The sequence below is a fragment of the Thamnophis elegans genome, chromosome 2 (genome assembly GCF_009769535.1).
Source record: "Thamnophis elegans isolate rThaEle1 chromosome 2, rThaEle1.pri, whole genome shotgun sequence".
In the NCBI taxonomy this organism is placed as follows: Eukaryota; Metazoa; Chordata; class Lepidosauria; order Squamata; family Colubridae; genus Thamnophis; species Thamnophis elegans.
Genome location: NC_045542.1, coordinates 27,335,848 through 27,363,641, shown reverse-complemented (window position 1 = coordinate 27,363,641; position 27,794 = coordinate 27,335,848). Strand labels below are relative to the sequence as shown.

At 38.2% G+C, this 27,794-nt stretch overlaps 1 protein-coding gene across 2 annotated transcripts; it reads left to right on the top strand.

Moving 5' to 3' along the window:
• Nucleotides 1–52: 52 nt before the first annotated feature.
• RNF41 (ring finger protein 41) lies at nt 53–27,164 on the top strand. 2 transcript variants are annotated; one of them, XM_032210455.1, is made up of 7 exons: nt 53–147; nt 6,293–6,434; nt 12,682–12,794; nt 20,282–20,553; nt 21,201–21,336; nt 22,998–23,101; nt 25,871–27,164. In XM_032210455.1, exons 3-7 carry the CDS (start codon nt 12,705–12,707, stop codon nt 26,220–26,222), a joined length of 954 nt encoding a protein of 317 aa, XP_032066346.1. In that variant the 5' UTR covers nt 53–147; nt 6,293–6,434; nt 12,682–12,704; the 3' UTR covers nt 26,223–27,164. The 2 variants fall into 2 exon arrangements, with proteins under 2 accessions (XP_032066346.1, XP_032066347.1); XM_032210456.1 differs by lacking the exon at nt 53–147 and adding an exon at nt 2,361–4,929.
• The last annotated feature ends 630 nt before the right edge of the window (nt 27,165–27,794 follow it).

Below are 27,794 nucleotides of genomic sequence, written 5' to 3'. Positions count from 1 at the left end.
CCCAGCGTTTCCTGCTGCCCGAGGAGGGTGGATTCCCTGCATCCGTATTGAGGTTGGCGTGTTTCCGGTGGCGCTCTGGGAGGAGGGGGAATGATGGAGGGGAGGACGGCGGCGCGGCGGCCGGTGCCTAGAGCGGAGCCAAAAGAGGTCCGTGACGGTGGCTCGGAGGCGAACGGGGAAAAAAGGCTGCAGGCCTGGGGAGCGGGAGGAGCGCTGGTGGTTTGTTTTTGGGGTGGGGGGCGCGACGGGGGTGGCTGCGCGGAGAGGCTCAGAGGCGGATACGCCTGGCAGTCGGTGGGGACGGTGCCGTGAGGGGCTTGCGCTGGGAAAGGGCGGCGTGCGGTGGACCATGCAAGCTCTCTCCCTCCGTTTTGGTGGAAGGACAGCGGTGGCGGGGAGGCATTTTGTTCCGAGAACGGGCTGCTCGGCTAGAGGAAAGGGGGCTCCCTGGGAAGCGAGAGCAGCGAAGGGGTGGTGCAGTCGCAGAATTCCCCGACACTCGCTTTTTGTTTTTTTTAACCCAGCCTACCTCGTAGGGTTGTTGTTACGGGGCTAGACTAGGAAAGGCAGCCTCTCTCCCGTTTTCGAGAAAAAGTAAGGATGTCCATCTGGTAGAACAACCACCTGTGCAATTTGGTGGGGATCCGCGAACGTTCAAGCCATATAATGCGTGGGAAGGCTTTTGGGAAGGCAAAAAAATTTGCCCTTCTTCTCAACCCCCTCTTTCGTGCACAGGCTGAATCGAAACCTTGGCAGGAAGCTCTATTTTGCTGTAGAAAAGAGAAGGCACATTTAAAATAAAAAAGTAAATAAAATCAAACCTCCCAGAACTTATAACTCCACCTCCGTTTTTTGTCCCCCTCTCCGGACTGTATTACTTTTTTTAATGGTACGTAGTTATCTTTATAACTATAACCATTTATCTTGGATAAATGTTGCCCTGCCTCCTGTTACAGTCAAACGTCATTTTTTAAAAATTTATTGACTTTACATGCCAACTCACTGGTAAGTCAACTTTGGGCAACTTAACAAACAATAACAAGATAAATATAGAAACAATTTTAAAACATCTATAAGAAACTAGATCCAATGAGACACACAGGGATGAGATCTTCTAACCCCTTCCTCCAGCAGGGAACCAGAAGCGTGGGAGTAGTTGCACCTCTGGATCACAGTGGAAAAGGCTCTTCTTGATCCCACCCATCAGGATTCCTTAGCAGATGGCATCTGCCAATGGCCCCTTCCACTGGAGCTAGTGGGGCAAGCTAGGTCCATTAGGATGAGATAATTCCACAGACACCTTGGATGTATGTCATTATAGGGCCTTAAATGTAATACCTTGAATTGGACCCAGAAGCAAACTGGCACACATGCACCTAATGTAACAGCAATCTTAAATGTGCCACCCTAGGGCGCCCCCAGGACTCTCTGCGCCTCTGCATTGGCTGTAGCTTCTGAATAATCTTCAAGCATAGCCTCATGCAGAACACATTGCAGCAATCTAACTGTGAGACTATCAAGGCAGGAGTGACTATGCGCAGGAGGGTCTCACAGTTCCAATACAGGCGGAACTGGTGTAAACATGAAGCGGTGCAAAAGCCCACCTAGCCACAACTACTGCCTGCATTTGAGCCTTAATAAACTAAACCATTTTGTTCTTCATCTTAATGGTATAATTGAATGAGATTTGGGAGTAGGTTATTTCCAAGACGTATGGTTGGGCTGGTGAAGAAAGTGTGAGGCTCAAGAGCTAACATAAAAAAAACCAGGGCCATATTTTCCTGGCAAGATTCTTGCAAAATTTACTTGCAAAATTGTAGAAAGATTCCTTATGTGAAGATTTTAAAAAGGTGAACTGGACCTCTATTAGGGAGGGGAGTAGAAGATCAGAGGTAACCATTTGGATCCCTTTTCAAAAGGGAATAAATATTATCAGCAGTTTGGTTAGTAAATTGTAGTTAACAGCACGTTGGCTTGAAAAGTGGTCTTTAGATTAGAGATTGCATCTTGCATAGAATAAAGTTAGCATACTTGAAGTGAAATAGGCTTTGGTTATGTTTAGGTTGCATTAGCTAAAATGTGCCAATATCGTCCTTGTTAGTAAGAATTGTCATGTTAGAAGAATGACTAAGGCTGACAGCCTAATCTACTCTGTGTTAAATAAATAAAATGGATGGATGGAAATGAAAGAATACAGAAAAGGTTGGTGAGGCATTTAGTGACCTATGGATGAGAATGGTGGCTGTTTAGTAAGTTTAGAAAATCTGTTTGGAATGTGCATATATATTCATATGTGGCCATAGCAAAATAATAAATAGAAATAAAAAAGCATGATTGATTTTTGCTGTTTTTGATGAAAGTGAGAGGATTAGTGAAGGCTGCAGTGATGAAAAATCTTGAATGTAGAACATCCAGTATTTGAGTCAAGATTGGATCTCAAGAAAAAAACGGACAGGTAAGAAATGGGAATGAAAGTATGAGCCCTTTATGAAAAAGCGTTAGAAGATTCATCATCTAACAGAATAAATGGAAACCTAGTATAGAGAAAGAGAATGGGTAAAATGTTTTGAACAGAATGGAAACAGTTATATGTGCCACAGAAGTGTATGGTGTGTCATTCTAGTTTAGGAAGAATGAAAAAGGATGTTTGGGGGATTGAATGTAATACATCCAAGAGAATGATTGCTGCAAAAAATAAGGATGAGGTAAAGGTGCAATATAACTATATAAACTAAAAGAGATATTTACAAAGAATGTAAATACAAAGAAAAAGGCATAGTTACAATTCAAAGAGGCAGAGAAAATGCAAAGTGGTTTTTATGGAAATTAAACATCAAACAGTGCTTTGGAAAAGGTAAATGAGCTTCCAGAAGATTGGATGAGAATTTTAAAAAGTGACATTGGAAATGCTGGAAGGAGTATTTTAGATATTTGTATGGAAATATATTGAAACTATTAGAGTAAAAACAAAATAAAGTTTAAATATTAGTGTCCAAAAATGGATGAAAGAGCAGTAGTAAGTGCAATCAGAATATTTAAAAATGGTAGTGCTGCAGGATTAGTACAAACTGGGAAAGTGTGGATATGGTTTGCTTATGGAATGGTTGTACAACTTTTACACGTGTGAGAAGTATATCTTTTTCTTTTGGTTGTTGAATAAGTGCCAACCCATGATGTGACCCACCTGATTTTATGATTTTTTTGTGTGTGGTGTTCATTAAATGAACTCATTGTCCACAAGGGGAGGGTTTTTTCTCCCCCAGAAATTGAAAACAAATGCTGGTTTCCGGCAAAAACATCGTAAACCAAAGTCACATAACAGGACAATGCAAACAGCTGTAAATGTTGGTTGGTTGCTAAGAGCCCAAAATGCAGGATGAGGGAGCCACCAGAACTTTGCATTTGGGTCATATTCAAACTGTTGCTAAGCAACTGGTCATAAATCGAGGACTATTGGTAGGGAAGGATAAGAAGAGGAACTGCAAAAACTACAAGATAATTACTTTACCAAATGAACCTGGGAAAGTGTTTGATAGTGATGAACAAAATCTGGAAAATGTAGTGTGACTATAGTAAGCAAGAGATATGTGGATCAGATATTGCATAGATTATAAGATCCCCCCTCAAAAAAGAATACTTTTCAAAAACAAAAGGAAATAATGTGACATAGCATCTGAATGTTTTAGAAATGAATCTTTTGAGGAAAGAAAGATATCAAGAGATGCTTGTGTAATTAGTTTTAATAATCTTCTCTTTTTGTTATATCATGCCTTAATTTCTTTGAATTAGGTCTCTGTGCTCCATTTAGTGTTGCTTACCCAGAAAGGGAGTAATGTAATGTAATAATAATGTACGTACATGTACAACTGTACAACTATACATGTACAACTCTATAGTTTTCAGTTTAAATGCTGCTTTTAATTTTTTTAACCGAATGACCTCCGAAGAGATTAGAGTATTTAATAAAAGGACAAAGCAACCTACATAGAATGAAATCATTACTAATGAGAGAGATTAGTAGTGTTTTGGGGGAGAGGATAAATTTGTAATTGAAATGTGTTTGCAAACAATCCAACACATTGAAGCCAGTTGCAACTTAATAATAATCAAATTTGTAATAAATTAATCATCATGGTGGTTTCTTGCTGATGTTTCATGGTTGCAGATTTTTAGAAAGGAAACTGATTAGATTTGGGAAAATGGAATAGATTTGGGGAAAAGAGAAACAAGCTCCCACCTACGTCCAAAGGCTGACAGAGAGGATCATCCTTAAATTAATACTGCCTTCGAAATCCAGATGACCTAGGAAATTAGAGCCAAGATGAATTGCCAACAAAAAAACTTAGCATTTTTCATAAACATGGGTCAATTCAAGATGTGGATTTGAATGAACACATGAATTATAACAAACAGTATTATCCTGATTTGATGTTTGGACGGTGTAAGCTTTGGGTGGGTACAGTAACAAATTTATGAGAGAAAAAGTATTACGGTAGGGATGCTCAGTGGTTAAGATGGTTTTGAAATGAGCTTTGATGATATTGAGGGAATTATAGTCAAAGTAAAGAAGAGCAAATTTGATTAAAGGCTGGAAATCAAGAGAGAAATCAAAGCCTATCTTTTGTGGGGGGATTAATTCAATAGCCAGCTTGGAAGAATCCAAATAAATTATGTTGTGGAGATTTGAGTATTCTTGGCAGGTGTTTCTGTTTCCCTTCCATTCTAAGGTTCTGGAGGTTAAATTTCTGTTGAATAACAGAGTGCTGTGGGGGTGGTTTGGAAAATTAAGCTAAGGTAGCAGCTGAAGGTATAATGCTTGGACATGTATGGTGAACTGAAACAGAGAAGTGGCAAAAAAATATTTTAAGAGCCTTTTTGATGAAACAACATCTGAGGAAGAATCTTGTAACAACAAAGTCCTTGGTTAAGGTGGGTAACAACTTTGGTAAAGTATAGCAGATAATCTGGAGAGCATTTCCTCTAAAATTTCAAGGCATGTTCATACTTCGGTTCAGGAGCCTATGTTAGCAGAGAACAAATCTTGTTTATGAGAGTAAAACAGGTTGTTGCTACTTTTGTTCAGTTGCGCAGTTTGCAACCAGGGGATTTGTGTTTTAGGGCCCAGGCTATTTTCCAAACCAAAGAAACAAGATCATATTTCATATAATAAGGTTCTGATTGCATATTATTCTCTTGGCTTAATTAGAGCTATTATGATCACATATAGTGAACAGGGATTGTGAGGCAACTGTGATAAAAATCTGTTTGAAAGTAAGTAGTCTGATATACATGCTGAATAGCTCTGTTCTAAAAATTAAACTGTTTCTGGTAATAGCTTCAAAATGATAGGCTGACTGATCTAATGCCTGCTCTTGACTGTTGTGATGCAAGTCTGCTTGCAGTGTCTTACATGAAACAGGTGACAAACAGTTGTTTCTCATCTCTTATTTGTTTCTTTGCTCCTCATTTGTGTACATTTATATGTACATTTTGTATATATTTATATTTATACATGTGTTCATAATAGAATCTGTAGGCTCCTTCATATGTTGTATGAAGCATCCGGTTTTAGCTGTTCCCAGCACAGTGGGATAATAGATTTCTAGGGGGGGAATTATAAAATTATAAAATGCCAGTGTCTGTTCTTAGTCTTATGTTCTGAACCTTCTGTGTAGTTGGACCCAAGAATGGCATTGCAGGTTTCACCTAAAAATAAAACCTCTTATAATATATATGATTTCAATTTTTGGTAAAAAATGGTAGATGACTATTTAAATCAAATGGGTAAATATCTGTTGATCTGAAATGAGGCGTTATTAGTATTTGAAAAAGAACATTATAAAATAAAAACGCATATGATGAATATTGAATGCTTTTTTTTTGAGCATCTTTAATCTTCTTCCTATTTGCTATTGCCACTAAATAAGCACCAAGTATTATTTTTAGGGTATGCTCTGAGCAAAGCTAGACATGAAGCATCTTCTCACTGTAAACTACTTAGAATTGGGAGAATTACGTGTCAGAGAAGGCTGAAAATATATGCTGTTGTGAAATATTTCAAATAAGTCAGATATAATAAATTTGCTGCAAATAATATGCTTTGCCTAAGGGTGTGGAAATGAGCTGCATATTAATTCTTGCATTCTGTGTATAGAGCAAATGATGAAGAGAATGTACATCATTTTGTGTACTGTACTGCTCTGCTGTTACTAAAAATAGTAGGCATTAATGCGACATGCTATACTGGTATAATTTTTTTAAAAAAATTAAAATTATCCTCTTATGACCACAGATTCTGGCTATTAAGATAAACGATGACTTAATCTGAACAAGAAGAGAGAGAAAAATGGGCCATGGTGAGAGTTCAATTCAGAAGAGGAACGCAACATCAGCATTGTCTTGTTGCTATTCAGGAAGAAATTCTGCTGCAGAAGGTAAAATAATTGTTTCTTCCAGAAGTCAATACACTGTTTGCTTTTATAGGTATATCTCATTTTCTGTTGAAATCTGGTGTTTAACTGAACAGATTCATTATGTGCCCATCCTGGAAAAGTGGGTGCTACTGGTAAGTCTCAGCAGATAGATGTCCACGTTTAGCTACTCTTATGTGGGTTCAGATCTTATTCAAACTTGGATCTAGTTATATAAATTGCCAAAGAATATTATCTCTGTAACCTAATATTGAATTTAAAAAATTCCAGAAGAAAGCAAATGACAAACTATTGTCTTTTTGCTGGCAAGACAATTACAGAGACATTTCTATGAGGGTGCTGGGAACTGAACTTGTAATAGAAGAGGTAACTTAAGGTTGAACTGATTGTAATTTAATGTTGAACTGTGACGTTCTTAGTGTGGTCTGAGCTTGATTGTCTGCTTGCAGATGTCTCATTACCCAATTAGGTAACATCATCAGTGCTGGTGAGTGTGGGGTTTGTTCCCTATTTATAAACAGCAGCTTGCCTTGTCAGTATTGGTGGGAGTGTAGTTTTCACCTTGGTTGCTCCTTGATTAGGGTATTGTTTTCTGCTTGATTATCTGGTGTTAATCCCTGCTTATCTGGGTGTTTGTTGCTTTAGGATATCTTCTGGTTTTTTATTTCCTTCTTAGCTTTGTATTATTTCTTCTGAATGATGTATAACAGTGATTTATTTCAATGTGTTGATAAACTATGATATATTTTTCTGCTTTTCAGCTCTTACAATTGATCTGACAGCCCCACATTGAGAAATATAAATGCTAATTGAGATTAATTACAATTGCTAAATTTTTAAATGCCAGATGTTAGAGTGAATTAGAGGTTATTGGATTGTCCAGAGGAATACCATCTTCATTTTGTAGTAATTCTAAAGGCCAGTTTAGGTGGATGACAGCAGGTTGAATATAAATATTGATGTAGATTAAAATATGGATGTTATTTTCAAAGTAATGTTTTATTTATATATGTTGTGATTTCTATGTGATTAATCATTTGTAGTTTGCAAGTAGTCATTTGAAGTAATAATATACATGCAATTATAATATTGCATTATGCACCTATACCGTAGGTAGACTAAACAGTTGAAATTAACGTTCTATGAAGTACAGAATATTTCAGTAGAAAATAATTAAAAGGTGACTAGATCTCTGCATTGTACTAAGAGAAGAAGCATGCAGTTTTAATCCATTTCGATCTTTTTGACCAGATTAAAAAGCTTCATACAGCTGTGGTAGCTTTTTGTTAACAGCCAGTTATAGCCACATGATATAATTTGATATCTGAAAACAGATCTAATGCAATTTATAGTAGGTTGTGGATTTGTCTTACTCATAAATTAGCCCAAACAGCTTAAAATTTCGGACAAGCCTTTCATTTCAAGGCCAAGAAACTGATTTTATATGAAAGAATAATTATGTCATATTTAATTTTTAGTTTGACATATAAAAAAGTTGCAACTGGTTATAAATTGCAGCTGGAAAGTCAGCTTGGACATTGAGATCTAGAATTGTTTTCCAGATTTATCTTACTAAAATATCTCTTAGGAATACATTTCAATATAAAACCCATCAATATCTTGAAATATAATGTATTTTGAAATCCACCAGCTGTAATTCTCAATTTTAATTATTTAAATGTATTGACCATCCAACTCCATTGGACAGTCTCTAAATTGACATGTCACATGTTTTCTTGCTGATCCTACTTGTGGTTATTTAAATTACTTTGCATTTGCAATACTTGTGACATATTGTGTTTTCTAGTACCATAATAAAATTAAATCATCTAATTACTTAAGTCTGGAGGGGTCTGCTAAGTAATTTTGATTTCCCTACATATTGAACTAAAAGATTGCAAGCATTGCTTTAAGATCAGAATGTGTTAGTCTTTTGCACTAATGGGGATTGGTTTAGTGTTTTCCTTAAGTTCAAGTTAAAAACAATATGGCTTTTATGGTTAAAGGCCTTTTTTCTTTATCTTACTTGAACCTCAAATCATGTATGTTTTCACTGGGCCAATCAATGTCTGGCTAATTACTGAATTAGACCCCAGAACTTTTACCAAATCACCTTATAAGAGTTTTGTCAAGTTTCTTTCTGTTTTGCCTGCAGAATATGTTGACAGTTTATGATTATTACTAGATTTTGAATAATTTTGGTGTTTGGGTGTATTAAATACAGAAGAAAAGATAAATTAAAAAATTGAATCTGCACTAAAAATGAGACAGAAATGACAAATCAAGAGATTAAAAAAGATATAGAAAATGTGATACTATTGAATTTAAAAGAGAATGAAGGCTGCTTGAGACTGAGAAGAACTACAGTATAATTTAGTGAAGGAGAGGATTGTTAAAATCCTAAAAATATTTTTAAAATAGGAGGAAGTAGGCATCAATGGATGCTGAAGTGGACAAGCTGTACAGAATTAACACAATAAATGAAAAGTTAAGAAATTTATTAAGGAACATACTTGTGCATCTTATCAGAAAGAATGTTAAGACAACACTTAGCTAAAGTTTAAAAATAACTGTTGTAAAGTTCTCTGCAAAAGAAAATAGTGTAGATAAAAGAAAACTGCCTTGCTTGATCAGGGATAAGTACTTTTATAAAACACTGGAATCCTTTGTGGACTTTTTATTGAAAATGAACAGGAATAAATTGATAATTTCTCGATTTGTCAGTCGAAAAGGGTTGAAATATGGTAAGAAGTGAACTAAGTAATCTGATCTTAAAGTATCAAGATAGCGTGATACTAAGCTTGTTTGTAACTGCTGTAATAAAGATCGGAAGTTATTTCTTTAAATATATTTTCTTTTTTCTACATTTTTCTTCTCTTATTTCCTTCTTAATTTCATTTCTATATTGTTTCATGTTTAAATTTGATCCATTTAAAAATCTCTAATAAAAAGCATATTTAAAAAAAAAAGAATTTGTACTAGTATGAAAGAAAGTCCTCTCTTTGAACCATAAGGGCAGTTTCATTTTCTGCAAGGTGACAGGTGTTCCTTTCTTAGCAATGATAATTTGGACTGGAATTTCCATTGTTAAACAGTGCAGTTGTAAAGGGCGATATTATGACCATATCATTTAGTGACAGCAATTCCAGCAGTCCCTGGTTACTGTCATTAAGCAAGGACCTCCTTGAAATTTCCTTGTGAGCCAAGGTGGTGCAGTGGTTAGAGTGTAGTACTTCTGACTGTCAGCTGCCAACAATTTGGCAGTTCAAATCTCACCAGGCTCAAGGTTGGCTAAGCCTTCCAAGGTGGGTAAAATGAAGACCCAGATAGTTGGGGGCAATATGCTGACTCTATAAAGAACTTAGAGAGAGGGCTGTAAAGCACTGTGAAGCGGTATATAAGTCTTAAATGCTAGTGCTTCTGACTTCCAATAAGCGAAGTCAGTAGGGATGCTAGCAGAAAGTTGCAAATCCTGAGTGACTTGCAAGCAGGCCAGTAGGTTGATAAGTGGCTCCTACAGCACAAGCATGGTGGGGAAGGGGTGGCTTCTGCCAGATGTAGGAGAGCATGCTGATGGGTGGCAGGGAACAAGTACAGCATGGCAGGGCCTGATTGTGCCTTTATAGAGTTCCAATAGTTAATATCGGAACATTTTTAAATTGAGATTTGGTCTTGATTATAGGCTTGCAGTTCAGTAAAAAAAAATCCATAGGTGTCCTTTTCCTTTCAAACATGATTCATCTACGTTCTTTGCAAAACTTGTGAGTATTGAGTCATTTGAATGGCTGCTGTCCTCTGTTCAAGCAGATTGTTCTAGACAGAATAGACTGACTTATGATTTGTATATTCTATAGTAGAGCTTAGTGGTGTTGCTGATTGTACATGTCTTTTTCTCTATTTTCCATTCAAAGTGACCATCCTGGCTGGTTTTTTTTTCCAACTTTTTTCTTTTTTGCTGAGTAAAATAATGAGTGAAAAGTATTCCAAGTATTGATGAGTAACATTTTTTTATTCAATAGGAAGGTAAGCAGGATTTAAGATAACCTTCACACAAGCAAAAAAGAAGACTGGCAGGAAAAATTAAAAACATAATACTATGCAATGTCTATCTTCCCAATCTTAACTGTGTGGGGTTGTCTGTGTCACATGACATATCTCGACTTTTTCGCTAAACCAGGCCGGCCCCTTCGCTAAACCAGGCCGGGCCGTGGCCAGCATGTGACTCATCCGGCCTGCAAATAGCAAAGGACCAGCCAGCGGCAACCAAAGCAGGGCACAGAGGGACTGTGTGCAGCTCCTGCAGACACCCCTGCCTCATTTTTGGCCTGGACAGCCTCCTACATCTCTGGCAGCAAAAACAGGGTGCAGGGGCCACGTGCAGCTCCCCCGCGCCCCTTTTTGGCTAGCAAATCAAGATAGACTATATATGTAAGTGTATGCAATATGCACACACATGCATGCACACACACACACACGTATGTATGTATGTATATATGTGTATATGTGTATATTTCAAACACTTTCATACACTTTTTTAAAAAAAATATGACACTTTTTGATAATTCCAAAAATTAAGAGCAAGAAAGAAGAGTCCTGGAAATTTCTCTTCCCCACAAACATTTGCATATGACCTGTGTATATATATGCTGGTCTTGTTGTATTTGGGTCTTTTCCCGTGTAAGCCAAAAACACCAGCCTGAAGATGGCGAGTGAGACCTTGCCGAAATGTTGCCAGGACAATCTCAATCTTACAGGAGAAAAGACACAAATAGTAGCAGATTAAAATTAGTTACCTATAAATCAATAAATATTGTTCTGCTATTGAGTTCTGCTTCTTTGGGACCTCTTGGCTCTCATTTCTGCAGGCATTGCTAAAGTGAAAGTTAAAATACGCCTTTTAAAAACTGACTAATCAGGTACCTGCAAATAGGTAAATGCACAGTCTTCCAGCAGACATAGAAAAAAAGAAGGGGGAAAAAGGCTCAATGAATAACACAGGGAAAGGAAGGAAAGAGAAAGGTGAGGACAGCAGAGATGAAGGGAAGAGGTGGCTGAACAGAGAAAGATATATCCTGTTGCGGTGTTAGAAAAAAAGGATTAAATGAATAATCCCAAGCTTTTTAAAAATATTCCAAATTCTAGTAAAAAATGTCTGCAGATTGTTGTGCCAAGTTAGACCTAAGAGAACAAGGAAAGTTTACTTCTAATGTACTCTTGCAAACTCTTCCGGATAGCATTCTGGGGAAAGATTTATGCTGTGTTATACAATTGAGAAGTAGTATCTCCTGAGCAAAGATGTATATTTCACTCTCTGACATTAGGAGTAACTTGATTGAATTCTTTTTCCAGCGAGGTGATATCAAGAAATACCTTGATCTACCATTAAATGCTTAGTTTCAGATTTCCAGACGACCTCTCCCTTCAGTATATGCAGTCATGGGTTCTAAGCTGTGGACTAGATGCCTATATATTTTGGTTGCTGCAGAAGTAGAAAAGGATGTGGAATAAGGCAGTCCTCAACTTAAAATCACAGTTGGACTCAAAATTTCCATTACTAAGCAAGATAGTTATTAAGTGAGTTTTGCCCCATTTTATGATCTTTCTTGCCACAGTTAAGTGAATCACTGCAGTTGTTTTTTAATAGACTTTTTTGTTTTTTTCCATCTATAACAACTTTCAATCATCACATCAACATTGTTGTATCATCATACCCATATATATCGATCTTATATCGCTTCTATATTTATATACATTCATTTACAGTTCTATATATTTCTCTATTGCTTCTTGGCTAAATTAACTTTATTTCTGTTATACAACCATTTATATCAATTATCCAAATTACATATTATTCAGACTTCTTTGTCCTTTAAGGTTAATGTTAATTTATCAATTTCTGCGCAATCTAGAATTTTTTGAATCACTAATTCATCTGGGGGAATATTACTCTGTTTTCAACATTGGGCAAAGGTTATTCTGGCTATAGTCAAAAAGTGTATTAATATATATTTAATTTTCTTTCTATATTTCCCCTTGGTTATTCACTGCAGTTGTTAAATTGGTAACACAGTTGTTAAGTGAATCTGGCTTCCCCATTGACTTTGCTTGCCAGAAGGTGATTGCGTGACTCAGGCCTTCATAAATACATTCCATTTGCATAATAACATTTTCAAAATACATGCTTAGAGCTTCTTGTCATGAAAATTCAAATTCATAATTTTTCTTCCTCCTGCTTTTTTTCCCTCCCTAGCGTTTTGGCATCGGTGATGAGAAATGGGGTATGATGTAGCACGTTTTCAAGGGGATGTTGATGAAGATCTTATTTGCCCCATCTGCAGTGGGGTTTTGGAGGAGCCAGTGCAGGTAGGTGGTAAAAAATAACTTCATTAATATGTATTTTGCATACAGGTTTTCTAAAGCAATTATGTATTAAGTCCTTCTTACTCATACAGAGAAACGTAGCACAGTGTAGTGATTAAGATATTGTGTCAGTAATAGGGAGATCCAAGTTGTAGCCCACTCTTAGCCACTGAAACACACTGTGAAACTTTGAGCTAGTTTTGCCTGTGCCCAATTTGTGGCCACAAGCTGTTCGTTTTGGGGGGAATAGGAGGTGGGTGCATTTATATGCTGCTTGAGGTTCTGGATTAAAGGTAGAATATAAATGTAATAATACATATATTGTACTTTAAAGTTAATTTAAGCACTCTTATATTATTATCTTCTATTTCAGTTCAACTGCTTCAACTAAGTGTCCAGGTTTAAACTTTTTGTTTAGGAAAAAAAATTAAAAAAAAAATTCAGCACAATATGCTAATAATTGTGAAGTTTATTTAAATTAACAGCACTAGTTTTCCAAGCAAAATATAAAACTGTTAGTTAATATAAGAGAGAGAGAGAGAGAGAGAATATTTGTCTATTCTTGAAAAGTTTTGGTATATGTTTGTGCATGTATATTTAAAATTAAGTACCCACATTTTTCAGAGTATAGGACGCATCTTTCCCCCTCCCCTAAAAGTGGGATAAAATGTAGGTGCATCTTATAGACTGAATATGGGCATTTTTGGCCTCCCGAACACTCCGCATGTCACATTTTTGGCCTCCCTGGCCCCCAGAAGCATTCTGCAGTGCTCCGCATGGCCTGTTTTCACCAAAAACAGGCTTTTTGGACTCCCAAGCCCTCCAGGCATCATGTTTTCGCCCTCCCCAGGCCCCCAGAAGCACTCTGCAGGCCAAAAACAGGTGCATTTTGGATGAAAATGGGCACTTTTTTTGCAAAAACAGGCCATGCCGGGGCCTGGGAGATCAAAAACACAACATACGGAGGCAGGGGTGAAATCAACTTACCTTCACTATTGGTTTGCAAATGTGAGCTACTCGCTTCGCTTGCATGTGCCACCTCCACACATGTGCAGGACCTTCCACGCACGCATAGAGTGTCAAAAATGGGACGTGATTATGTCCGGGTGGGTGGATAGAACTGGCTGAATTGCACCACTTCGCAGAGGGCTTGGGAGCCCAAAAACGGATCCATTTTTGGTGAAAACGGGCTGAGATTGAAAACGCAATGCGCAGAGGCCAAAAACTTTTTTGTTTTGTTTTCCTCCTGTAAATTTAGGTGCATTTTCTAAGTTGAGGTACGACAATCCAGGCAGAAAAACAGTATGGTGTTTGCTGTTTCAGACAGGTTGTCTTAACTGCTTTCCCCAAATTAATTTGCCTTTATAATGAGAAAGTTATATTTAGTTAGCTAAGAAGAAAATAACAGATGCAAACAATGAGGTTGTACGTGTTGTGCTTTAGGTGTGTGTCTTAAATGCAGTATTGCTTTCCTTTTGGGCAAATTTGAATAAAACTGTCTTTCTATATATCAATTTTGTCTCTGTAAGAGGCTACTTTCCTTCCTGTCAAGTACATTGTATTATATTTAGAAGTTCAGAAATAAAATAGTTATTCAAAGCAATTTCTAAACCACTCCAGTAATCTAAAGGCATGTGATTTTGCAAGACTGAATTGGTTAATACCGGTAGTAATTGATCTGAAAGGATTAAAAAAACAAGCCGTTTTGTATAGAATGACTTTGTGATTTGACTAGTTTTTCCACTAGTCAAATCACACTTTCTTCAGAAGCAATCTTATTTCTAGAATAGATGGAAAAATACATCATAAATTATGTACATGATAAATGTACATGATAAACCTTAAGTACTGCAGTTAAAGGTGCTGAGTTTGTTGGCTGAAAAGGTGACAGGCCAGATTTGAGATCTGAGCGTCGTGCAATGGGGTGAACTCCTGTTCCTTGCCCAGGGTCCTGCCAACTAGCACTTCAAAAGTGTGCAGATGCGAGTAGATTAATAGGTACCACTTCGGTAGGGAAGGTAACAGTGTTCCGTGCACCTTTGGCATATAGCAGTGATGGCTAATCTTTTTTTCCTCGGGTGCCAAAAGTGCATGCACTCCCACACCCATAATGCAATGCTCCTCCCATGTGCCCCGTCTACATGCACATGTGACCCTCCGCACTCCCTTCACCACCACATCCTGAGACAGTGCTGGGAGGGGGGAAAAGCCTTGAATCCCAAAACAGGGCTGGGGGGGGAGGTAGAAAAGCGTTGTGTCCCAAAACAGCACTGAAGCGAATTCTGCAGAGATCTGGGAAGACACAGGCGGCAGAAAGTGAGGAGAAAGGTAGGGCACCCCCTGCATGCATGTGTGACTGTGACACCCCCCCATGCATGCACGTGGGTCTCCTGTGTGCAGGGCAGAGACCTGAAAATCAGCTGAGCTGCAGGAGGCACGCACTCATGCGCAATGGAACATGTGTGGCCCACGTGCCATAGGATCACCATCATGGGCATATTGCCATGTTGGCCACATAACCATGGAAAATATCTTCGAACAACACTGGCTCTCTTGTCCAAGAAATAGAGATGAGCCCTTGAGTTGGACATGACTAGACAGGGGAAACCTTTACCTTTTTTACTATATAGCTTAGTACTGTTTTTTTATCAATAGTTTAGCAATTGATTGCTTCCTTTATTTTGGCAGGGGGGACGGGAAGGGCAAGGTTTCTTTGAAAAGATGGATTTAGCTAAATGGTTTTGAATAGCTTGCTTGCCTTGCAGATTTAAAAATGACATTTGTTGGCAGAACTTCGACCACATATACAGTAATTTGTAAGGCTTAGTGAGTATGAATAAACTTGCTGACTCCTCCTCCCTCACCCTTCCACATAGTACAGCTATAGAAACACCCATATATTGTTTATAATTAAGCAACTTCTTTAAAATAGGGTGTACAGTACTTCTAGCCATAGCTGCATCTATCTTGTTAGCACAATAATTTAACAGCAAGCAAACCGCAGACAGCTGGTTTGATAACTGTGGTGCCCTACTGTGGTGCCCTAGAAAAAAGTGTTTGTGGGCATACTTGTGCTAACCAGGCCTTGTGGATTACCACACTGGGTTAGTATGACCATTGTGTGGCTGCAATAATATTCAAACTTAATTCAACCAAAATACAATGATCTTATAGATATTGTACAGGTAGTCTTGGATTTATGACCATAATAGAGCCCAACATTTTTGTTGCTAAGCAAGACAGTTGCTAAGTGAAGTTTGTCTCATTATATGATCTTTTTGCCATAGTTAGGTGAAACACTAAATTAGTAACACAATTATTAAGGGAATCTAGCTTCCCCGTTGAATTTGCTTATCAGAAGCTTGAAAAAGGGGATCACATGATCCCAGGACATTGCAACCCTCAAAAACGTGAGTCAGTGGCCAAGCATCTGAATTTTCATCAGATGACCACGGGGATGCCGCAACGGTCATAAGTCACTTTTTTCAGTGCTTTTGTAACTTTGAATGGTCACTAAATGAACTGTTGTAAATTGAGGACTACCTGTACTTGCATAACAGGCTTTATTGATATTTCTTTCTCCATCAGGGAACTGCCAGGGACTATTCTTTATCCCGCTTGGTCTCTTGACATACATAACTTCTGCATGAGAAAGAATTGGCCAAGCAATGTGCTTTAGGTGGCTTTTTGGAAGAGGTAGGGCTAAAAACATTGGCCTCTTCTTTGTGTTGTGTCGTAAAATAAAAGCATTAAGCCTATTTTGCTTGAGGTTTTTTTGTTTTACACCTGGACAATTACATTTTTAAATTTTGTAGAGGTTGCAGCCAAATACTGAAAGTGGGAGCAAAAGACTGTGGCACCAGTCTGGAGCTGATCTGGAGACTACATATAGCCAACAAGCTACAGGTTACCTATCCTCGTGGTTTTAGAGTGAGGCTATATAGCAATTATCTACATTGCACAACTGTCTAAAATTACTTATTTTGTGGGTCTCTTCAGTAGAAGGCAAGCCAAAACAAAATGACTTTCGCAAAGCTGCACCAAGTACCCATCCCCGCAGAACAGATCTATTTGCCTTTTTCCACTGAATGTGCTTGAATGCTCTGGTGGCATCTGCAGACACAGGCAGTTCTATTTCCACTAGAAGTTGGCTTCAAAGAAGTACGAGCCAAAATGGTGCTCAGGCAGAAAGCCTGCAGGCAAATAGTCTCATCCATGGGTGGATATATTAGTTAAACTCATAGATTATGTTAATGTCTTTCAGACCGCCTTTGAGGTTATTACTGGTGTAAATATTCTATGTAATATCAAGGATGCTCAGTGCCCAAAGAGCTAGATTGTGTTTGAGTATTTTTCATGGAGATTTTCTAACACAATCAAGCCGTTTTCTACGTGTTACACCCGTGTAACTGATTGAAGTGCCTTTAACACGTAGTTCAAAATACAGGATGAAATATGGTGTAGGAGCTTAATAATTGTAGGAGTAAAAATTATTACATTCTTTGATCATTATTTTAAAGATTTAGTGGTTTTAAGCTAGTATCCATTTTAAAAAGTAATTTTTCAGCATTTCAATATATTACGAAAACCAGACATATCAGGCTTGAACTGTATAAGGCCTATTTTCGGATCATCATTAAGGGACAACCTGCCTATTGAACCTTTATAGCCTTTATTCTCTTTTTTATAAGAAGTAGAAATCATACTGATTTGCATTGAAGGGTGAGGTGCTTCCTTCTACTTGTAGCAGCTAAGAATTTAACTCTATCTTTAGGATCATTTTCCATGAATGAGTCATTTTTTTTTTCTTAGATACATTCCTGGGTTATTGCAGTCTTATGCACTCTAACCTATACTTCAAAATCTGTTCATTCAGTACATGTTAGAAAGTCTTGTGCTGTAAGGTTAATGGAAATAATATAGTGAGTGGTATGAGACAGCTTTGGCTTCTTGGCCTTTTGGCTAAGATCAAGTGTGACACAACAAAAGTTTCCATTGCCGTAAGCATAGAATTGAACATACCAGCATAATTTATTAGCAATATGGCATTCCTGTCTGGGAGTTGTAATTATATATTAATCTTTGCTTCTGGCTATCATCAGCTTAATGCCATATGAACCATCTTTTTCCTTAGTATGCAAGATAAATCATTGGGTGCCAAATAATGAAGTCATAAAGGTAAATAGATTTTTAATAACATTAATTTTGCTTTGCCGAAGTAAAAAAAAAACTATCTTATATGGTAAATTAAAAATAATTAAATGGCTGAAGTTCAATCATTGGTAGCTTTTATAAGAAGTATTTAGGATCATAAGGAAAGCTGAATTGTTAATAAATTCTCCACAGAAAGGGGACTTAAATGTAAATATTTATTTATTTCTAAATTTATTGGCCACCCATCTTACCATAAGGTAACCCTGGGTGACTTACAATCTTAAAAAACTTAAAAACTATATAAAATAGTATGTTATTTTCTACTGTAAACTTGATCTGATTCTTTTTACTATCTTATGGTGCTTTCTGTATCATTATTTACTTTTTTTTTTGCTTAGGAATTTTACAACAGTGCTGTAAAATGAACTGTGAAGCCATAATTCAAGACCTACATAGTGCAAGTATAATAATGTAATTTGATCATAATTAGTAGATGACAGCATTAGTAGATGACAGCATCCTCCATTTAGCAAGTATTAAACAATGTTAGTGGGAGGATGTAGAATTTCACAGATATATACATAAACACATACACACACATATATATACTTCTACTACTTAGTAATTCTACTAAGTTCTTCAGTACCATTCATACCATGAAAAACAAATGTTAAAAATGTCCTAAGCATATCTAGGTTAAATAACCAGAATATTTTTCAGAATATATATATATATATATATATTACCACACTGGGAACTTAGTAGAATTTTATCCAATTCATAGAAACACAGGATGCTGTTTTCTCTTCTTCATCATATTATGAAACCTGATGTCTTGTCTTTTCTCTTGGAGCTCTTCCTCATAGCGACCATCTTGAGTAGCAGGTTGGCATGAAAACAGCAATTAGCTTTGTTGCTACATTGTTGTAAATATTCAATTATATTCAAAATTACTCTAATATTAACATTTAATTGTCTTTTAAGTAACAAGCCACACTGGTCTTCATGTATATAATCCTTTAAAACATTTAAGTCTTTCAGCTAAAATAGATGTAAAGAATTTGTAGTCATTATTAAGGAAAGAGAGATTGGCCTGTAATTCTTCACAGAAGTTAAATCTGGTCCATCTTTGAGTATTAAAGAAATGCAGGCATCCTTCCAAGAATCTGATATAAGATTCCCATGTAAGATAGAATTAATTAAGTGCTTCATCGGAAGAAGTAATTGATCTTCAAACATTTTATAGAATCCGCTTGGTAGGCCATCTGGTCCCAAAAGCTTTGCCTGATTTAGCTCTTTTGGAAATTGATCTTCATTTCTTCCAAACAACAGTACTTGGAAATAGAGCTGTGAGACAAAGAACTAAATTTATAAAGCATATTATCTTATCATGTGAATAAATTATACTTGGAAAAAGAGCTGGAATGGCAGCCGTGCCATATTTAGAGGCTTCACTTAATGCTATCTGTTTTGGGATGTACATTTGGGGTGCTCATATCAAATCATTTTTCAGTACTTTGAAAGTATATTCTAATACTATACAAGGAAGTAACTACCGTATTTTTTTGGACTATAAGATTCACCTCCCCCCCAAAAAGAGCGTGGAAATATTGGTGTATCTTATATACCAAATACAGCCATTTTTAGCCTCCTGAAGCCCTGTCCCGCATCCCATTTTTGCTAAAAATGGGCTGTTTTTCACAAAAATTGAGGCATTTTCCCCTTCCTCTAGCCCCCAGAAGCATTCCGCAGGCTTCAGCAGGGCTGGGGAAAGGGGAAATGCCCCTGTTTTTGTGAAAAATGGCCCATTTTTCACCTATTTTTTGCAAAAATGGGGGCATTTTTCCCTTCTCACAGCCCTGCTGAAGCCTGCAGAGTGCTCCTGGGGGCCGGGGAAAACAAAAACTTTTTTTTTCTTACTTACCTCTTTGAAATCTTGGTGTGTCTTATAGTCCGAAAAATACAGTATATATCTTTTCTCATACTTATTTATACTAATCCAGAATTGGAACAAAACATGCTAATCTGTAATATAGTGTCCATGTGAAGGACAGAAATTAACACTTGGTGGGGAATAATTATGCTGGGTGATTTTTATATTTTTTCCCTGATAGGTTCTTACTACGACAAGCAGAATGAACGGATGTTTTCATATGCCCTTGATAGCTTGGTTACATTAATTGATCGATGGATGTTCTGTCCTGCAGTATTTCCAATTCTGTTAGTGAGAAGCATTGAGTGAAGGAAGCTGCATGGAAAGCTAAGAGCCCCCGTCAACTTGAGCAGCAAACTTGATGTAATCTAAACTGGCATGCTTGGTTCTGTTCTCTACACAGGCACCTCATTGTGAGCACGCTTTTTGCAATGCCTGTATCACCCAGTGGTTCTCCCAACAGCAGACGTGCCCCGTCGATCGAAGCGTCGTGACTGTGGCTCACCTGCGCCCTGTTCCCCGGATCATGCGTAATATGCTATCTAAGCTGCAAATCACGTGTGACAACGCTGTTTTTGGTTGCACTGCTGTAGTGCGGCTTGACAACCTGATGTCTCACCTCAATGACTGCGAACACAATCCAAAGCGGCCTGTGACCTGTGAACAGGGATGCGGGTGAGTATTTGCCAAATTTGGGTATGCCTGTCTGATCACAACCCAGCAGGGTCATAATTCTCTGCTGGCCTGATGATAAAAGATCACACATGACAGCATGATCCGGAAACATTAGTGAGGGCAGCAATCATTGTGCCTGTAGGAATATAATTCTAACGGCTGGGTTGGCAATATATAAATCATGTAACAATGTTGTACCTGTTTCTTTAAATCATGCTGTAAATGTGATTGGGTGCTGTTTCCTCAGTCAACCATAAGAGGGAGCCAGAATGCCTGTTAGCTCTCTCTCTCTGTTCGTTAGATGGTGGGCTGATCTGATCTGATCTGAGTGCCGTGAGCTATTGTAAGTTTTGCAATTGTTAGCAAACCTTGATTACTGGACTGATTATATGTTACTGGACTATGTTATTTGGATTATCCCTTAACTGAAAGATGTTGATGACTGACTGTCTTTGTCAATGTGACAACGGCTTTGATGATGCATCAGGTATAACCAAATTGCACAGTATTGGCAGCCGGTAGCTTGGGAGTTGTTATTTTCAGGCTCAAGTTTTCTTAGAGTAGAGTCTTTTACCTCTGTTCTTGCTTGCTTATCCACCTAAACAGTTTTCTTCTAGGCATTCAATTGTAGTTACTTCTCTGTGCAGCTTGGAAATGCCCAAAGACGAATTGCCGAATCATAACTGTATAAAACATTTACGGTCAGTAGTGCAGCAGCAACAGACAAGAATAGCTGAATTGGAAAAGACGTCTGCAGAACATAAGCATCAATTAGCAGAGCAGGTATTGCATTTTCTTTCCTTTGTCAAACAGCCAGGTGGCTTAAAGGATCCACTGACCTTTTTTAAAGAAGGGGAATGAGAAGGGGACTGTATTTTTAGAAAGTTACTTTGTACATCTTGTACTGAAGTGAAAGTGTGTTGTAATTGTGAATACAGGGAGTCCTCGACTTATGACCCCCAAATTTCCATTGGCTAAGCAAGACAGTTGTTAACTAAGTTTTGTCCCATTTAACAATCATTCTTGCTGCAGTTGTTAAATGAATCACTGCAGTTATTAAGTTAGTAGAATGGTTGTTAGATGAATCTGGATTCCCCGTTGTCAGAAGGTTGCAGAAGATGATCACATGACCCCCCAGGACACGGCAACCGTCATAAATACATGCCAGTGCCAAACACCTGAATTTTGATCACAACCACAGGGATGCTTCAACAGTCGCTAAGGGTGAAAACCAGTTATGTCACTTTTTTCAGTGCTGCTGTAACTTTGAATGGTCACCAAACAAATGGTTGCAACTTGAAAGATACGTATTCAGATAATCCTTGACTTACAACCACAATTGTTCCATTGTTTAGAATTTCCATGGTTAAGCAAGGCAGTTGTTAAATGAGTTGCCACCCAGTTTTACAATCTTTTTTTGCCACAATTAAGGAAATCACTGCAGTTGTTAAGTGTATTAGGTGGTTGTTAAATGAATCAGGCTTACCCCAATGACTTCGCTTGCTGTGAAAGATGGCTTGCAAGATCACAAACGGCAATTGTGTGACTCAAAGGCATTGCAACTGTCATCAATACATGCCAGCTGCCAAATTTTTGATCGCATGACCATGGGGATACTGCACTGGTTGCAAGTGCAAGGACCAGTTGTAAGTCACTTTTTTGTGTTGTTGTAACTTTAAACAGAGGGACGCAGTGGCTCAGTGGCTAAGGCACTGAGCTTGTCGATCAGAAAGGTCGGCAGTTCGAATCCCTAGCGCCGCATAACAGAGTGAGCTCCCGTTACTTGTCCCAGCTTCTGCCAACATAGCAGTTCAAAAGGAACCACCTTTTGTGGAAAGGTAACAGCAATCCGTGTGCCTTTGGCATTTAGTGATGCCAGCCACATGACCACGGTGACATCTTCAGACAGCACTGGCTCTTCAGCTTTGAAACGGGAGATGAGCACCGCCCCCTAGAGTCGGGAACGACTAGCACATATATGCGAGGGAAACTTTTACCTTTTTTAACTTTAAACAATCACTAAACAAATAATTGCAAGTCAGGGACGACCTGTATTCCATGGACGTGTATATTAGCTTCGTGCAACATTCCAGACTCAAACATGATTTAATTTTTTGGGAGGAAGTCGCATAGAACCCACCTGCAACTTTTTGAATCAAAATATGCCTTCTCCTGGACCCCAAAATCCAAGTCTGGGAAAAGAGGCAACTTTGTTCAAAGAGTTGCTGATAGGACACCCAGTTGCAGTTCAAATCTCCCTTTCTTCTTTGAATCTGCATTGCTGCACACTGTTAATGTGTAAAGCGTTGAGCATTAATACATGTTTGTGATAACAACTACGGTAGTAAATTATGTTGTGTGCAATATATTATGGATTTTTTTTTACTGATGCAGGTAACCTCTGGGTCCTATTAGTTAAATTAATGTATAATCCATTTTTGCAGAAACGGGACATACAGTTGTTAAAAGCATACATGCGAGCGATACGTAGTGTCAATCCCAACCTGCAGAATTTGGAGGAAACTATTGAATATAATGAAATCCTTGAGTAAGTACTAATTCCTTACACATCAACCTACAACCAACTTATGAACCCCTCAGAATTCAAATCAACCACACAGCCAACCAGAGATGGCACCAACCATCAACCAACCCATGTAACACCCCCCCCCAGCACTTCATGTCCAAATGACCCTCACCTGACATGATCCCCATCACAAGACCTATCGCAAGGCGCATCACAAGGCCCTCACTTGACACAAGCCACACCTGATGTGACCTCACCATCACAAGATCCACTGGCGACACAAAGCTCTTATGAGCAGAAGAACATGGGCACTGACCTCCCCTAAATTCCACTGAAGATGTTACCTAGCCTGATAAAGAAATATTTGGAAACCAATCCATAGCTCAGAGAATAGCAATAGCAATAGCAGTAGACTTATATACCACTTCATAGGGCTTTCAGCCCTCTCTAAGCGGTTTACAGAGAGTCAGCATATTGCCCCCAACAATCTGGGTCCTCATTTTATCCACCTCGGAAGGATGGAAGGCTGAGTCAACCCTGAGCGGGTGAGATTTGAACCGCTGAACTGCTGATCTAGCAGTAGCCTGCAGTGCTGCATTTAACCACTGCGCCACCTTGGCTCTTCAAACAAACCTCCACCCTCACTTCCCATTATGCTAGCTAAGAATGGGTTATCTTTTTCCAGTTCTGGAAATTGTTTCTCAGGATAATAGTAGCTTTAAAGAAGTAACTCCAAATATTCAATGAGCTAATAACCTGTTGAGATAATTAATTCAGGAATCATAAGCAGGTAACATGGTTTCTCTTTATTTCCTGAGCCATACAGCAGCTTGACGACTAACTGAATAGAATAGAATAGAATAGAATAGAATAGAATGCTTTATTGGCCAAGTGCGATTGGCATACAAAGAATCTGTCTTTGATGCATATGCTCTCAGTGTACGTAAGAAAAGAAAAATAAAATAGAATACATTCATCAAAAATCATAAGAGATAACACTTGGTGATAGTCATAGGTTACTAATAAGCAATCAAATCATACTAGGAGACAAAACAATGTAAATTGTAAAGATACAAGCAACATGGTTATAGTCATAAGTGGGAAGAGATAGGTACTAGGAAGGATGAGAAGAATAATAGTAATACAGTCTTAGTAGGTAATTTGACAGTGTTGTGGGAATTAGTTGTTTAGCAGAGAGATGGCATTTGAGAAAAAAACTCTCCTTGTGTCTAGTTGTTCTAGTATGCAATTGCCCTATTGCATCATTTTGAGGGTAGAAGTTGAAAACAATTTATGTCCAGGATGTGAGGGGTCTGTAGATATTTTCACAACCCTCTTTTGGACTCATGCTGTATACAGGTCCTGAATGGAAGGCAGGTTGGTAGAAATGTTTTTTCTGCAATTCTAATTATCCTCTGAAATCTGTCTTGTTTGGTTGCAAAGCCAAACCAGACAATTATAGAGGTGCAGATGATGACTTAACAATTCCTCCGTAGAACAGAATCAGCAGCTTTCGGCAGTTTAAGATGGTTGCTGTTCTATCAATATAATAAACGAGATAAATTGGGACTGATTTAAGATTAATTACAAATGTCAAGGTGACTTGTTCAGATTTTATTTTTGAAGCATTGATCTCTTACCATCTTGAAATTACAGATCTTAAGAGTTCTAAGTTCTAATTGGTGGAGACAAAGAATGTTAAGAATGCAAAAGATACTGAACAAAGGTAGATATTTTAAATGTTAAAAATAGTCAAAGGAGTGGAGATCTTGTTCAGTGCCAAAGAACATGTCTGGATTACCAATGGAGACCACTTAATTATTGTTAGAATAATGAAGCTTTGAGGCTTCATAGTTCTCATTTCAAAAGGGCCCGATTGTGTAAACCACCCTGGGAATGGGGAATGGGTGGTATGCAAGTAACTATGTAGATAAAAATATATTCCCAAACGAATTAGGTCAAATAGAATTGGGAGCAATGCTAGGAGGATTCATAATGTCACAGACTTAAGAGTAAACCTCAGAAGCTGTGATTTCGGGATAAGTCCTGGTGCATCATCCTACACAATGTAGAGCCACAGGAATGAGATATTGTTCTAGAGAGATCACATCTTATGAGGTTCAACAGGAGGTCCAATAAATCAACTTTCTCATCTGTGGCTATGCAGGCTAGATTTACTAGGGAATCAAGAGTGTTTGGATGAATCCAGATTCTTCATAGCTTCCACAAAGAAAAGAAGCTTCAAAACATTTCAAAGATCACTGTATGAAGTTTGGAGGAAATAGTTTTTTAGTGAAAAGTTTGAAATATCTGTCCGGTGGCTTTCTGTTTCCCTAGACGTTGTTAATTTTATGTTAGAAATAATACCATGTTTTCCCGAAAATAAGATAGGGTCTTATTTTCTTTTGACCCATGAAATAAGCGCTTGGCCTTTTTTTTGAGGGGGGAGATTTCTTATTTTTTGGGGGGTGCAGGAAGTGGCGAGCGTGGTCACCTCATGGCTGCTGCTGTGTTGCAATATTTTTGGGGAGGGCTTATTTTAGCACATGCGTTCAAACGCCTGATTGGGGTTATTATCCGGGAAGGCCTTATTTTCGGGGAAACAGGGTACTTTGTACTTAATACACAGAGTAGTCCAAATAAACTTGAGCTTTACTCATCATGATTGTTTGGCAGGGAACCGTCATCCACTTGATCAGAAATACCATAAAAGGAATCTTGCTCTCTAGTGCTATTAGTTTCATCTGTTTTCCTTTCCTTGTTGCGTGACTCTTTTCACTTGACTCCTAGGTGGGTGAATTCCTTGCAGCCAGCCCGGGTAACCCGATGGGGTGGTATGATCTCTACACCAGATGCTGTACTCCAAGCTGTAATCAAGCGTTCCTTGGTGGAAAGCGGCTGCCCCACATCCATCATCAATGAATTGATTGAAAATGCCCATGAACGGAACTGGCCCCAAGGCTTGGCCACCCTAGAAACTCGCCAGATGAACCGACGCTATTATGAAAACTATGTGGCCAAACGCATCCCAGGCAAACAAGCTGTGGTTGTGATGGCCTGTGAGAATCAGCACATGGGAGAGGAGATGGTGCTAGAGCCAGGCCTGGTGATGATATTTGCACATGGAGTGGAGGAAATTTAAAGACTCGAGAGAGATTATAAAACTGTGCTTGAATAAGCCCATTGATTCTGTTGTGCTGTATCAGGGCATCATTCCTCTCTTCGTTGAATAAAATGCTATTCCCTAATTATACTGGGCATGAGCCCAGGAATTTATGCAAAATGCCATGCTGCACTCCCTTCTCCTTATGGTCATTAATCCTGGCCTGATGTTGACAAAGATTTCCAAATGTCTACCAAGGAGCACAACAAATCCCTCCCTGTTCCAGAAAGAGCTGAGTCTTCAGTCATATAAAGTCTTTTGAACTACTGATATGACTGCATTGGCCTGGATAGCCTGGTTTGGGATCTGTAAACCCTGACTTCAGATTTTGAGAAGCCAAAAGTTATTCTGAAGAATTTTAGCCCACCCCTTCCACGTCCATTTGGCTTTTCTCGTCTAAGGCATCTGTCTGAAATAATGGGATTTACACAGTACTTTTAAGATACGTTTTTAGCTTTTATGTGGAGAGGGATTGTGAGTAAAACATGAGAATGCAGATGCCAAGTCAGAGTTGTAAGTAATGCCAAATGTATACATCAGTTGATCCTTCAATGTAAACTGTCTCGTGGAGCCAAAAAGCCGCGTCATTTGGAGAACAATCCGCAACTCATTTTGGATGTGTTTACATTGTATAAGAAGTGGTCCTTTCCTATTGTGGCTTGGTTTTCAAAGGAAGTCACATTCTTTAGCTTTGTAGCATTGTTACCATCACCACAGGATGAAAAGTGAGTCTCTGAAGCCTAGAGCTCAGTTTTCTCCATGCTCTTGAAAGGTTGCGGAAGCATCTTGGATGCTTTGCGGACTTCTCCTTTCTGATAAGAAGCAAGCCTTCAATCGTACACATCACTCCCACCTGATCAGAAATGGTCCCTCTAAATTGCATGTGCCATTTAAAGTTGTATCAACTTTCATAACCTTTTGAAAAAAAAAATACAAGGAGAATGGACTCAGATTTATCTAGTCTTGTCACATTTGCCTATTTTGAAAAATCATCTGTATTTATTTTCTTTTTTTCACATTTTGATGATTGTGTTTAGTCTTTTGTATTATTTTTGTGTTTGTATATTTTCCTTTTATTTTTAAAATACAGTAGCTAGGAATGTCTTCAAATTTAGTTTTACCTGTCGAATTTAATTTATTTGCCATCTTTGGCATTTTGAGTGGCTTTCATATGTTACACTGGCTAAATATTCTTCTCTGACTAGGAACATTTAAACCAGGCTTGACTTTTCTTCTAGTGTTTAATAAGATTTTCTTAATGCTCTGATATCAAAGGTTTGCAATGGTGCAGAATTTGGATCATGTCATATAAATAGTTGCTTCTTCAAATGTCTGGGATAAAATAAAATAAAAATTGCTCCAGAAATCCTCAGTGGGAACAATGGCTTGAGAAGACCTCCTTGTGCTCTCACCAGAAGCAGCATGGGAAATTTTCTCATTATGTGCAATAGTAAGCGGCCTAATATTATATGATGAGCCTATGATGGAGAATCCATGTTATAGCAATACGGTTCTCATCGGTTACTGGCAACCTCGTCTTCTATGGCAGAG

Bases quoted from the DNA above. Each gene is read 5' to 3' on its own strand.
- RNF41 (XM_032210455.1), top strand. From the start codon at position 12,705: ATGGGGTATGATGTAGCACGTTTTCAAGGGGATGTTGATGAAGATCTT. The intron at 20,554-21,200 runs GTGAGTATTTGC...TTCTCTGTGCAG, and splicing joins ACCTGTGAACAGGGATGCGG to CTTGGAAATGCCCAAAGACG. The intron at 23,102-25,870 runs GTAAGTACTAAT...CTTGACTCCTAG, and splicing joins GAATATAATGAAATCCTTGA to GTGGGTGAATTCCTTGCAGC.